Raw genomic sequence first — 14,909 nt, 5'->3', positions numbered from 1 at the left:
GTGTGCATAACTGAAAACATGTCTTATATTCTAGTTTCTTCAAAGTAGCCACCCTTTGCTCTGATTACTGCTTCTACACTCTTGGCATTCTCTTGATGAGCTTCAAGAGGTAGTCACCTGAAATGGTTTTCCAACAGTCTTGAAGGAGTTCCCAGAGATGTTAGCACTTGTCGGCCCTTTTGCCTTCACTCTGAGGTCCAGCTCACCCCAAACCATCTGGATTGGGTTCAGGTCCGGTGACTGTGGAGGCCAGGTCATCTGGCGCAGCACTCCATCACTCTCCTTCTTGGTCAAATAGCCCTTACACAGCCTGGAGGTGTGTTTGGGGTCATTGTCCTGTTGAAAAATAAATGATGGTCCAACTAAACGCAAACCGGATGGGATGGCATGTCGCTGCAGGATGCTGTGGTAGCCATGCTGGTTCAGTATGCCTTCAATTTGGAATAAAACCCCAACAGGGTCACCAGCAAAGCCCCCCCACACCATCACACCTCCTCCTCCATGCTTCACGGTGGGAACCAGGCATGTAGAATCCATCCGTTCACCTTTTCTGCATCGCACAAAGACACGGTGACACGGTGGTTGGAACCAAAGATCTCAAATTTGGACTCCTCAGACCAAAGCACAGATATAGGAAAGGTTATCTGTGCTGGGTTATACAATAAAAATACCAATAATGAAAGAAGTAGTGTTTTATAGTAAGCACTTTTATTTGCCTTGTCGCAGCAAAATACTAGGTCCATATAAACAACCTACTGTTGAGTGTTTAGAACTACAGCCTCATGGCTTGTTTGACTAATGTGTATTTATTTTGACCTGTAGGCCACTGTTGTGAAAGACAAAAAAAATAAACTATTTAGGCCTACAAAAAGAAGCATTTTTTAATTCATTTTCCATGCATCGTTATTTAAAAAACGCAATTTTCTAATTTTGCAGTTGATGAATGTTAATAGCGAAGACTAAAGGGAAAAACCATGAGTATATTTATCTGTGGGACTTAGTTTGATTTAACATCACATTGAATTATTAGTTGCTTTAAATAAATGACTTTTTTGAAATATCAACAAATTAATTATTATATTCAGAAGATGTTTATCATATCAATCACCGTGGTTACAGCTTGTAGCCATCCTAACCTTTGTAGCCTTTACTGAGAGACTACCCTTTCAAAACTAAGAAGGGACTAGTTTTAGGAAGTATTTTCAGGAAAATAAAAAGATAAGCAGATTTTTGCTGAGGTTTTTGTTAACAGAGTAAGATGTATATAGCTTTGTTTGGGTATGTGCATAGTGCATACACAACATGTGTTTTGGCATATTTGACACACTTCTACCTCAGCCTACTGCACACAGACACAAGACACTAGACATAAGTACTTTTGCATATTCTGCTAAAATAGAGACCTGTGCCAAAAATCTCATTCAACCATTTCACAATCGGAGGAGTTGGTCATGACATGGGTCAGAGGATATCAGAGGTCATAAATGATGAACCAATCAACTAGCTCTGCTCCTATAGGCCCCTTAGTGTGTATATGGTCAACACCTTTGGCTGGAAGGCCCGTGTTGAAAGTGTGTGTTATCATTTAGAGCAGACACCCACGGTGAATCAGAGGGTTTATATTATACAAGGCTGCATTACAGAGAATTTTAATATGACTGCCATGACAATATCTAAAAATATCTCATTTAAAGGTGCTTGTCAGGGGACTGTCTCTCCAGGCAAGCACAGAGAATATGGTCTGATCCATCTTTATTCTCCATGCCAAGTAGCTCTTATCCTCTGGCAGAGGAAATAGGGTACACAAATGCAAACTATATATTTCTAAACTATAGCCCTTTGCTTTGCTAGCGTTGTTGCTAGGGTTGGTACAGAGTAGACCCGCTGACCCAGTAGGGTCGAAACATTGCATTTATATTAAATATGGGAGTTTAAGCAGTGTTGCGGACATTACATTTTTTTCATTTTAAGTATTTTCATTTGTCCTGCACCTTCCAGAAGGTGGGATGTGCACACAATTAATTTTATATCTATACTTATCTATAAAATGACTTGAGAAGATACCACACAAAAATACTTTTTGTAACCCTTTTTTAGCTGCTGCTAAGTCAATTGCACTAAAGCAGATTATCTAATGCTGCTAACTTTTTATTAACTTAGTAACTTCAAGATTTTTTTTATTTAAAATGATTAAGTAGCAGAAGTGAAGCTCCACTAACATTTTTTGTGTTCAAGTGTTAGTGTATACATTTTTATTCAGACCTAAAACAAAGAAATGCTGCGAAATACTGAGCAAATGCTCCTTTGACCTGATGGCCCTCGTTATAAGTGAAATCACTACTCAACAGGAATCGACAAGGGAAGATTTCAAACAAGCAGAAAATAAACTCAAAGTGCTGTTTGACGAGAAACGACAGGGGGAAATCAAGAAGGAGTTAGAATGCCACAGTATTGACTGCACTAGTGAAGTCACGAGTGTCAAGAAGACCAAGTTTGCGCGGGATGCTGAGGATTACAAGCAGGACAAAGTCTACTTCTGGAAGGATGGGAAACCAGAATCTCAAGCCAAATCCCAGCACAATCAGGGACAACGCACACAACGCACACAACCTGGACGCCAACGACAACAAGGTAACAGTCCCGCAACCAGACCAGCGAGTACGATAATTCATCTTTCTGAAAAAACTTTGTCTGACGCTTGCCTGTCAGCCTTAAATAAGGGACTGAGTTTTGTTCCAACTTCTCATACTAATGACTTTGAGACTATTATTGATTTCCAAAAGTTTTTCCGAAACCTAAGATTGAGGGAATTTTTCCATTCTGATATGAGAGACAATGTAACTAGGAGTGATCTTTTGCCCCTAGTGGTTTGGCCTATAGTTGTTTCAAGAAAAGGTCCACATTCATTCCTCCTAAGTACCGCAATGCCTCTCTGGACACATATTGCCGTCTAGTTGAGAATGATGTAAAGGGTCTATTAAAAAAGACAAAAGAATACAAAGTGTACAATAATCTGTCTAAAGAGGAAAGATAAGCTGTAATGGATTTGAGTAAGGATAACAGGATTGTGTTAAGGCCTGCTGATAAGGGGGGAGCTGTTGTTTTGCAAAATGTAGTACATTATGAAAATGAAATAAAAAGACAACTAAGTGATTTAACATTCTATGAGACATTAACCTCTGATCCTACCAATAGGTTGAAGATTCGGGTACATTCCCAACTAGAACATCACTTCAACAATGGTGAATTTGACAAAAATGGCTTTGAGTTTCTTAGGGTTGAACATCCAGTGATCCCTGTTATTTACACACTCCCTAAAATACACAAGGGTTTAGATATCCCTCTGAAGGGAAGACCTATTGTTAGTGGGATTGGTAGCCTAACACAAAATATATCTGCTTACGTCGACTACTTCATAAATCAGAAGTGGTCACCCTTCCCTCTTATATACATGACTCTATTGATTTTATCAATTCACTGAAAACCTTTGATGTTACCTCTGACAACTTGCTGTTGGCTACTTTTGATGTTCAGAGTTTGTACCCAAATACTCCACATGACGGTGGCCTGGAAGCACTCCAGCATTTTCTCTCTTTAAATCAGGCTGAGCCAAAACCCAGCACTGACTGACTTAGACTTGGCTAATATAGTTCTGACTAATAACTTTTTTCGCTTTCAAGAGGACTTCTATATACAAAAAAAAAGGCACTGCCATGGGAAGTAAGATGGCTCCTAATTATGCCTGCTTATATATGGGTCTCTTTGAAAATCAATTTGTGTTGCATCAGAGTAATCCATTTTACTCAAAGATCTTATTCTACAAGCGGTTTATTGATGATATTTTTCTGATTATTGACTGCACAGAAGATGAATTAATGGGCTTCCATGAGTATCTTAACTCTTGTAATGAACATTTGAAATTTACTTTGGAATATGATAAACATTGCATCATTTTCCTTGATATTCAGGTATATAAAGATGGTATGACCATAAAATCTGATTTGTTTCGCAAGCCTACTGATCGTAACACTATTTTGCATTGGGATAGTTTTCATCCCAGGCCTTTGGTCAAAAGTCTTCCAATAAGTCAGTTTCACCCTGTGCGCAGAATATGCAGCAACAATACATCTTGCTCAACACAGGCTGTAGACTTGACAAAAAGATTCCTCAATAGAGGCTATAAACAAGACTGGGTTGATTCGGCCAAGAAACGATTTGATCAGACAACACAAGAGGAGTGTCTTCGATCAAAAAAGCGCCCTAAAGATCTTAATAAGTCCCCTTTATGCTGTGTAAAATATTCCGCACTGGTGTCAGAATTCAGAAAATCTGTCTATAAACATTGGCACATTATTGATTCGGACCCTAGACTAATGAAAAACCTAGGCTTATCTTTAAGCGTGCTCCTAATTTAAGAGATCGCTTAGTTAAAAATGACATATGTCCGCAACCCACAACTTCCTTTCTTATTATGCCTGATGGTAACTATAAATGTGGTAGTTGCGCCCAGTGTTCGTACACGCACAAATGTAAAAGTTTTAATCATCCACCCACTGGCGAATTAACATCTATTCGCGGTGCGATTACATGTAGCATTACACATGTTATTTATCTGATTCGCTGCCCATGTGGTTTAGCTTATGTGGGTAAAACAACGAGAGCGATACGGACCAGAACCAGTGAACACAGAAGCAGCATTAGAACAGGGGATGAGCGCAGCCCTGTAGCAGCTCATTTTAAACAGGCAGGGCATAATGTTAGCACCCTCAGATATCAATAAACCTCCTAGAGGGGGAGACCAGGATAAAAGGCCCCTCCAACGGGAAACCTTTTGGATTCATTATCTAAACACAATGTCTCCTCATGGTCTTAATGAAGAATTTGATATTAAACCATTCTTATAACAAATGTTTGTAAGATATTGTTTGTTTCTTATATAAATTGTTGTAAGATATTGTCTGTTTCTGTAAGTACTAATGCAGCAGATTTTATGAATGTGTGTGGTAATGTTCATTCATTCTTTAAACTGTTTGTGGTAGCTTTATATGGAATTGTTTCCTCTACTGAATGTTTTTTCCCTTTGTTTCTCCTTTTTTGTGCATAGTAACATCATGTACCTTTTTGGATATATTGTATTTTAAAAAGCCCCCCCCCTCTTTGGAGATGTATATGGTGAAACCCTCTATGAAAATGTCATGGGTGGGGCTTTTTTGGGCTGTTCAGACCTAATCAGACTAATTGAAGCCAGACGGTGTGTCAGCTGAATGTGAGCCCTACATATATCCCTTCATCAAATGTGTTCACCATTTGCCTGAAGAAGACCCAGTAGGGTCGAAACATTGCATTTATATTAAATATGGGAGTTTAAGCAGTGTTGCGGACATTACATTTTTTTCATTTTAAGTATTTTCATTTGTCCTGCACCTGCCAGAAGGTGGGATGTGCACACAATTAATTTTATAAGATTTTATATCTATACTTATCTATAAAATGACTTGAAGAAGATACTATACAAAAATACTAACTTAACCTTGTATTTCTCCCCCTTTTTTAGCTGCTGCTAAGTCAATTGAACTAAAGCAGATTATCTAATGCTGCTAACTTTTTATTCACTTATTAACCGAGACAAGACTTTTTTTTATTTAAAATGATTAAGTAGCAGAAGTGAAGCTCCACTAAGATTTTTTGTGTTTAAGTAGTAGTGTATACATTTTTATTCAGACCTAAAATAAAGAAATGCTGCTGGTTGCTACTGTGTGTGTCAACACTACTATTATTAAAATGGTCAATTTATTTTATTGTTCTCAGATGTTTGATAAATGCCGCTAAGTGCACTAAACTTTATTTTTTCATTGAAAAGTGTATTTGACAAAGTTAAAGTATTAGTATTTTATTTCTTTCTTCTTACCCGTTTTGTTTATTTATACAATATATGTTTTTACGTTATATATGTTTAATGTAAGTATACAAGTGCAGATTGGTGTTCAAGTGTTCAGTAAATGTATTTGTTGAGAATTTTTGTGTATCTTAAGTACTTATTAGTGTTAAATTTTATCTTTCAAATAGAGGTTAAAAACAAGCAAATATCGGCCAAAATTAACCGGCAGCATATATCGGCCATCGGTCGACCCTGATCTCAAAAGATCGGCATCGGCCTGAGAAAACCCATATCGGTCGACCTCTAATCCTAACCCCAACCAATCGAGCCGCTTCGTAGGGCGGGTCTTGGCGTGGCCATAGTGCGATTTGTAATTTCGCGCCCAGAACCTGTTACAAAGCTGGTGCACTTGTAGTTCTTCCAGGGTGGGTGGGAGGACTTGTTTGACTCCTGTTTTTTATACAACATTAGACAAAAACATCAATACGAATATTATGTATTTGTTTCTTTCCTATCTGCCGAGCGGTACTTACTTCGTCACTTCTGAGTCTTCAGCTGATTTTTTTAAACATTATTAGGGTGCATAACTTACTGGAACAAAACTGAACAACGTGTTGTTGCTGGTGACCAAACCACTGATTAAATATATGTACAGTACAGGCCAAAAGTTTGGACACACCTTCTCATTCAATGTGTTTCCTTTTTATTTTCATGACTATTTACATTGTAGATTCTCACTGAAGGCATCAAAACTATGAATGAACACATATGGAATTATGTACTTAACAAAAAAGTGTGAAATAACTGAAAACATGTCTTATATTTTAGATTCTTCAAAGTAGCCACCCTTTGCTTTTTTATTAATAAGGGAAATAATTCCACTAATTAACCCTGACAAAGCACACCTGTGAAGGTAAAACCATTTCAGGTGACTACCTCATGAAGCTCATTGAGAGAACACCAAGGGTTTGCAGAGTTATCAAAAAAAGCAAAGGGTGGCTACTTTGAAGAACCTAAAATATAAGACATGTTTTCAGTTATTTCACACTTTTTTGTTAAGTACATAATTCCATATGTGTTCATTCATAGTTTTGATGCCTTCAGTGAGAATCTACAATGTAAATAGTCATGAAAATAAAAAGGAAACACATTGAATGAGAAGGTGTGTCCAAACTTTTGGCCTGTACTGTACATTGAAGCGATACTGGCGTTAAACACCCTCTGATTGCTGTCTGATTCTCTGAAATGAATGCCCGCATTGCATTGTGGGATATCGGCTCAGGCTCATACTGTATCGTAGCCTACTGTTCTGTTCGAACTGAGTGGGCCAGCTGATCTAGAGATATGATTTTAACTTCTCAAATTACATCATTAACGCTGTGAAACAGTCCCAGTTTGGTTAGATTTAGGCACCAAAACTACTGATTTAAGTTGATAAATCTCCTGTTGTGTCTTCATGTTAGAAAGTGAGACTGAACCGTCCGATGTCCAGAGAGTCTCATGTGGACATCAGACAGAGTTGATATGTTACAACAGCTTAACATTCTCTGTTTCTTTATACTGATATGATGGTGAATTAGATTATCTGCTTTCAATAAATTAAAGTTGAAACAAACAGACTAAAGAAATGCTCACAGATGTAATTGTAATGATATATGTTTATTTGATTAAAATGACAGAAACAAGATACAGAAGAAGACTTGTTTCAGACAACAACAACCTGTGTGACTATCACAGAGCTGCTGTTTCTGTCTTACATGGGGAACAGCATAAACCCACTGAAGGTGGTGCCGTGATCATTGTTGTCTATCACGACAGTGTTACCCACCAGACGCATAAACACATTGTCTCCCACCTCCAGCAACAGTGTGGCACCATTAGAAACACCGTGTTGCCCCCATGACATGAAAATCTTCTCTGAGTTCTTGAACAACACAGCACCTGCAGCACGGGCGATGTCGACATTTACAGCGAGCCACCACTCAAAGTGGTAAGCTCCTCTCACCGGGGCAGTGAAAATACCTGTTGGATATTTATGTTTGTCATTTTGTAAATAGAAATTTCAGAAACCGTTTGAACAGCAACTTATCAGTGAAATGTATTTGGGATGTCTTGATTCATCTTTCCACTGTTCCAACAATCATCCCTCTGGTTTGGTTGGAATAAACTCTTAATTCACCCATTTACATGTAGAGATATGCTGGCTCTATACACGCTAAAAGTCCTGATTATTTACATGGAGTCTGGTGGAGATATGCTGGCTCTATACACACTAAAAGTCCTGATTATTTACATGGAGTCTGGTGGAGATATGCTGGCTCTATACACACTAAAAGTCCTGATTATTTACATGGAGTCTGGTGGAGATATGCTGGCTCTATACACACTAAAAGTCCTGATTATTTACATGGAGTCTGGTGGAGATATGCTGGCTCTATACACGCTAAAAGTCCTGATTATTTACATGGAGTCTGGTGGAGATATGCTGGCTCTATACACGCTAAAAAGTCCTGATTATTTACATGGAGTCTGGTGGAGATATGCTGGCTCTATACACGCTAAAAGTCCTGATTATTTACATGGAGTCTGGTGGAGATATGCTGGCTCTATACACACTAAAAGTCCTGATTATTTACATGGAGTCTGGTGGAAATATGCTGGCTCTATACACGCTAAAAGTCCTGATTATTTACATGGGGTCTGGTGGAGATATGCTGGCTCTATACACACTAAAAGTCCTGATTATTTACATGGAGTCTGGTGGAGATATGCTGGCTCTATACACACTAAAAGTCCTGATTATTTACATGGAGTCTGGTGGAGATATGCTGGCTCTATACACGCTAAAAGTCCTGATTATTTACATGGAGTCTGGTGTAGTTTGGTGATGGTGATTTCGGGGCTGTTTCACGTTAAACTAAAAGGATCTTACTCTTTAATAAAAACTTGGGGGATGATTTTAATAATGTCTTCATTATCTATAATTTATTGGCTTTTTCAAATGTTTTGCAAAAAAGAAATACATTACTTTTACAAATACAGTGTTTACACATGTTTTTCAGTACACATAGTACAACATGTAATTATCATAGAAATTTGTATTATAAAGATCGAATCAATATTGGTGAATATTGGTAATTGGCCAAATTGAATTACTCTGTGTTCATTGTTCATATCGGTGCATCCCTAAAATGTATTGTTAGAATATCAGAACTACCTGTGGTTGGGTTGTAGGCATTTCCGATGTTGGTGCGGACATTTTTGAAGATCAGGGGAGTGTCGGTGGGATAGGGTCCAATAGTTACTGATTGGCCTTCACTCAGCAAAGCAGCTGAGAATGCAACCTGTCGGACTGAGAGAGAAAGAGAGAGAGAGGGGGGGGAGAGGGAGAGGGTGAGAGAGAGAGGGAGAGAGAGGGAGAAGGAGAGAGACGGAGAGAAAGAGAGGAGAGGGAGAGAGACGGAGAGAGAGAGAGAGAGAGAAACAGAGAGAGAGAGAGGGAGAAACAGAGAGAGAGAGAGGGAGAGGGAGAGGGAGGGGAGGGAGAGAGAGAGAGGGAGAGAGAGAGAGAGAGAGAGAAACAGAGAGAGAGGGAGAAACAGAGAGAGGGAGAGGGAGAGGGAGAGAGAGAGAAACGAAGAGAGAGAGAGAGAGAGGGAGAGAGAGAGAGAGAGAGAGAGAGAGAGATGAGAGAGAGAGAGAGAGAGAGAGAGAGGGAGAGGGAGAGAGGGAGAAACAGAGAGAGGGAGAGGGAGAGAGGGAGAAACAGAGAGAGGGAGAGGGAGAGGGAGAGAGAGAGAGATGAGAGAGAGAAAGATTGTTTATATAATTTTAATTTTTCTGTTCTTTTGTTTATTTGTTAATGCTAAGGTGCTGTATTAACCCTTGTTTTGTCCTTTGGGTCACAAAGACCCGAAGGACCACACAAGGGATATATATATATATATATATATATATATATATATATATGACATGTTATATGACATATAAGACATGTTTTCAGTTATTTCACACTTTTTTGTTAAGTTCATGTGTTCATTCATAGTTTTGATGCCTTCAGTGAGAATCTACAATGTAAATAGTCATGAAAATAAAAAGGAAACACATTGAATGAGAAGGTGGGTCCAAACTTTTGGCCTGTACTGTATATACCCTTTGATGGACATGCACAGAATTTATTTATTTATTTATATCACAATTATCCTGTTTACTTGTATTATTATATCAGATGTATTTACTCCTTGTTGTTTATATCTATGTTTGTTCTCATGCTTTGGCAACACAGATGTATTTTTTTGTCATGCCAATAAAGCAACATGAAATTGAAATGAGGTAGACTTTATAGAGAACTTCAAGTACCTGGGAGTGAGAACAACTAGACAGAAATGAATTATGATTCTGAAACTCTGCAGTTTTCAGTTCTTTAGAATAAACGATAAGTTGAACTTCATGCCACACAGTTGAACAGAGAGAAGAATACCTTTCAGTTGTTGTTTCAGCGTGTCCACTTCAGCCTTCAGCCCTGCTTGACCTGCAACAACAGAGACAGTTCCTTTAGGCATTGCTCTAGAGCTGCAAAGATTAATGGATTAATCGTTATTAAATTCATCTCAAACTATTGTGATAATCGATGAATCGGTTTGAGTCATTTCTTTATGTAAAAACAGTGAAAGTTGGGTGATATCAGCTTGTTATATATTCATATGTTCTAGTGTCTTCTCTCCTCTGTGACAGGAAACTGAATATCTTTGAGCTGTGGACAACACAAATAATTTGAGGATGTTCATCTTGGGCTTTTTGGGGAAACACTGATCAACATTTTTCACCATTTAGGGACTAAATAAATGATGTATTTATCCAGAAGATATTCCACACATTAATCCACAATGACAATAATCGGTAGTTTCAGCCCTACTTTGCTCCAATACATAGAAAAATACATATTTCTGTCCTTTTGGACATTTCTGAACTGCTATGACACGATGTACAACACTTGATTACTGTACCTTGAGTCTGCAGCGTCATGTCTGCCTTCAGTTGAGCCAACGAGGCGGTGATCTCTCTCAGCTCAGCGTAGATGTCTGGAGCTGAATCAACACTGTCACTTGTAGGGACAGCGCTGACCAGCAGCAAAAAGGTAAAACTCACAGAGATCTTCATTCTGTTGGAATATGACTTTGTTCTCTCGTCAGGATGCAGCTTTATATATACTTGTTATGTTGAAAGTCTTTTCAGTTATTCAGTCAGACTGTTCGATTTCAGGAAATGAGAGGGTGACCAGTTTGGTCATGATTACCTAAAATGATAAAGTTAGTGAATGGAATTTGGCCTGATGGTAAACAGTTGGTGAGTTTGCGTACGTGACTGAGTAAAGGTCCATCCTTTCTGTGTCTAAAACACATGATTAACAGAGAGGTTCACTTGTTTACTTCAGAAAATACTCAGGTCTTTGGATTTCATGTTATGCTATTATAATAAAGCACATACCTATAAAGAAGTGTTTCCCCCTCTACAAAAAAGCATTTTTTCTAATGCAACTGTTAATTTGTATGTATTTATTTTTTTCTTGTATTTACTTTTACTCATTTTTGTTTGTTTGTTCATGTATGCACCACATAAGTTTATTATTGTGGCAATAAAACCTTTTCTGATTCTAATTCTAATTATTTTAGCAGTGCTAACATTGCATATTTACTGTATGTTTCAACCTCTAGATAGAATACATTATATTCACAGCTTCAACATCGTACAACTTAACCAATAACCTAACATTGTGTATTATCAAATCAATATCAACCACAGCAATTTGTAGTTGGCTGAATCATAATTTGATAAAGATAACATATACTAACCTACCTGGGACAATGTCGTAGGTCTGTTTGGGACACACACACACACACACACCCACACACACAAACACACACACACACACACACACACACACACACACACACACACACACACACACACACACACACACACACACACACACACACACACACACACACACACACACACACACACACACACACACACACACACACAAACAAACACACAGGTCTATATTACTATCTTTGTGGGGACTTGTCATTGACATAATGCATTCCCTAGCCCCTTACCCTAACCTTAACCCTTACCCTAACCTTAACCATCACAACTAAATGCCTAACCTTAACCCTTACCCTAACCTTAACCATCACAACTAAATGCCTAACCTTAACCCTTACCCTAACCTTAACCATCACAACTAAATGCCTAACCTTAACCCTTACCCCTAACCTTAACCATCACAACTAAATGCCTAACCTTAACCCTTACCCTAACCTTAACCATCACAACTAAATGTCTAACCTTAACCCTTACCCTAACCTTAACCATCACAACTAAATGCCTAACCTTAACCCTTACCCTAACCTTAACCATCACAACTAAATGTCTAACCTTAACCCTTACCCTAACCTTAACCATCACAACTAAATGCCTAACCTTAACCCTTACCCTAACCTTAACCATCACAACTAAATGCCTAACCTTAACCCTTACCCTCACCCTAACCATAACCTAATTCTAACCCTAATCCTAAAACCAAGTCTTAACCCTCAAACAGCCCTTTAAACTCGTGGGGACCAGCATTTTGGTCCCCACGAGGCTGTGCAGACCCCACAAGTATACTGTAGTCCCCGGTTTTTGGACCCCACGAATATAGTAAAACGGGTACACACACACACACACAAACACACACAGACACACAGACATACACACACACAGACACACACACAGACACACACACAGACACACACACACACACACACACTCATGCCTGCCGATAGGGGGGCCAAACGGGTTCCTCCCTGTTGTCCCGGGCCCAGGGTAAAATTTTAAATAAACCTTTTTGTGGAAAGAAATATGTAATATTTGAGTTACATAAAGGCTTTTTATTTGTTTACTTCCTTATTGTCCTTGAAATCGTGGTCAAGAACCCCCGGCCCCAACATAAACATGGTTTGGCCACTGATCAAAATTTGATGTTGTCATTTGATTTGAAGTACAGTACGCTCAAAATGTCCGGTCAGCTCAAGGGAAGCGACGAGAAGAAGAAAATAGAGGCCTTATTGATTTTCTAAGCAAATACAAAAAAAAAAAAATCTAAACGTTACTTCGTATGAATTCACTCGCCACATACCGACGTATTAACAATCCATTAAAAAACGTTGCTGAAATATTTTGTTCCGATGCTTTTCATGGCCTCTCTACGGGCTTCTGACGATTGCCTGTGAGCTTCTCCTGTACTATACGGTAACTCCTCTACTGTGTGACAGTAAGTCTCGTGGTTATGACCCAATCGTTAGCCTATTGATATATGAAGATATTATTTATATATTCAGATATCTGAGTGTAAAGACGGAGCAGCAGCAGGAAGATCTCATGGCTGCAGATATTCTTTATTTGTATTTAGTATTTTTAGGAGGAGAGGAGGAGGTGTGACGGAGGAGACAGCCCAGGACGGAGGCAGGAAATGAAAGAAGAAGAAGAAGAAGAGCAGCGAGGGGCTAGAACGGGATTATTATTCAAGAAATCTCTTTACCGGCTCGCCTTGTTGTTCTACTGGACGGAGAGAAGAAGAGAGGTCAATGTCCAGCACCTTGGTCTTTTTTTCACAGTTAGTTTTTTGCTTTTTCCAACGTTTGAAATTGTAAAATTTTTCTTCTTTACATTCTCAGCGCTTATTTCTACGTTCCATATTTTCTGATATAAAACAAAAATTGAAAACGGGTCAATTTGACCCAAAGTCAACACAAGAGTTTTAAATGTGCTTTACAAATTACAAAGTGTGTTGAGACATGTAGACATATATGTATATATATGTATATATATATATATATATATGGGTGTGTGAGAGTCTTCTCACACACATACACCAGGTCTGTGTCTGAGACTCTGGCTCCCTCTGCTGACTCTCAACACTATCTACACACACACACACGATATAAACCAGTAGGATATGAACCCGCTGAAATAAATGTGGAACATTATGAAGATGAAAGACTTTAATTACAGAGTAAAGAGAGACAAGTTTCCATCCACACGTATCTTTATGCTGCAGGACATTCCTCCTCTTCACATCTTTAACCTCATTGGCTCGCTCGGTCACAATCTTATAGAAAATACAATAAACGTAAAAGGAAAATTAGGATAAATGTTGAGAATGAATGTTTACTTCGCTATACAAATTGGTGTTATTTAAAGAAACAGAAAAAAGGGAAAATAAACTGTCAAAAGCGCCAGAAAAGAAATGTCAAAAAGGTTTACATTTTTATCAAAAGAGTGTAAAAAAACATAAACATATAACATAAAAAATAGTTCTTTTTAAACGCCATAAGTGTCAGTTCCAACTTTCTTTTACTGAACTAATCGAACATTGGGTTGAAGCACTAAAACAAGAATCACATCTTACATTTTAAAGTAAAGTTTTCTGCCGATATCTTCTTCCAGCTGACGATGAGTTTTACGATAAGACATACTATATATTGTGCAGCGTGCGTGTGTCTCTGTGTGTGTGTGTGTGTGTGCATGTGTCTCTGTATGTGTATGTGTGTATGTATGTATGTATGTGTGTGTGTGCATGTGTCTCTGTATGTGTGTATGTATATGTGTGTATGTGTGTGTGTCTCTGTATGTGTGTACATGTATATGTGTGTGTGTGTGTCTTTGTGTTTCTGTATGTGTGTATGGATGTGTGTGCGTGCATGTGTCTCTGTATGTATGTATGTATGTATGTATATGTGTGTGTGTGTGTTTCTGTATGTGTGTATGGATGTGTGTGTGTCTCTGTGTGTATGTATGTATGTATGTATGTATATGTGTGTGTGTGTGTTTGTGTGTGTGTGTGTGTGTGTGTGTGCGCATGTGTCTCTGTATGCGTGTATGTATGTGTGTGTATGTATGTGTGTATATGTATATATATATGTGCGTGTGTGTGTGTTTCTGTGTGTGTGTGTGTGTGTGTGTGTGTGTTGTTTCTGTGTGTGTG

General features: G+C 38.4%; 1 protein-coding gene and 1 long non-coding RNA gene across 2 annotated transcripts; both read right to left on the bottom strand.

Moving 5' to 3' along the window:
• Positions 1-7,523: 7,523 nt before the first annotated feature.
• On the bottom strand, positions 7,524-11,142 carry LOC114566189 (complement C1q-like protein 2). Its single transcript, XM_028594460.1, has 4 exons — positions 10,885-11,142; positions 10,359-10,409; positions 9,096-9,230; positions 7,524-7,900 (listed from the first exon to the last, which is right to left on the bottom strand). The coding sequence occupies exons 1-4, from the start codon at positions 11,036-11,038 to the stop codon at positions 7,632-7,634; spliced, it is 609 nt and encodes a 202-aa protein (XP_028450261.1). The 5' UTR covers positions 11,039-11,142; the 3' UTR covers positions 7,524-7,631.
• Positions 11,143-13,911: 2,769 nt separating this feature from the next.
• Positions 13,912-14,462, bottom strand: LOC114567386 (uncharacterized). Its single transcript, XR_003694168.1, has 2 exons — positions 14,334-14,462; positions 13,912-14,033 (listed from the first exon to the last, which is right to left on the bottom strand). It is a non-coding gene; the product is annotated as an uncharacterized LOC114567386 (long non-coding RNA).
• Positions 14,463-14,909: the final 447 nt, after the last annotated feature.

The sequence above is a fragment of the Perca flavescens genome, chromosome 13, assembly GCF_004354835.1.
Source record: "Perca flavescens isolate YP-PL-M2 chromosome 13, PFLA_1.0, whole genome shotgun sequence".
In the NCBI taxonomy this organism is placed as follows: Eukaryota; Metazoa; Chordata; class Actinopteri; order Perciformes; family Percidae; genus Perca; species Perca flavescens.
Note: the sequence above shows the minus strand (reverse complement) of the source record. Positions and strands in the feature narration are given on the sequence as shown.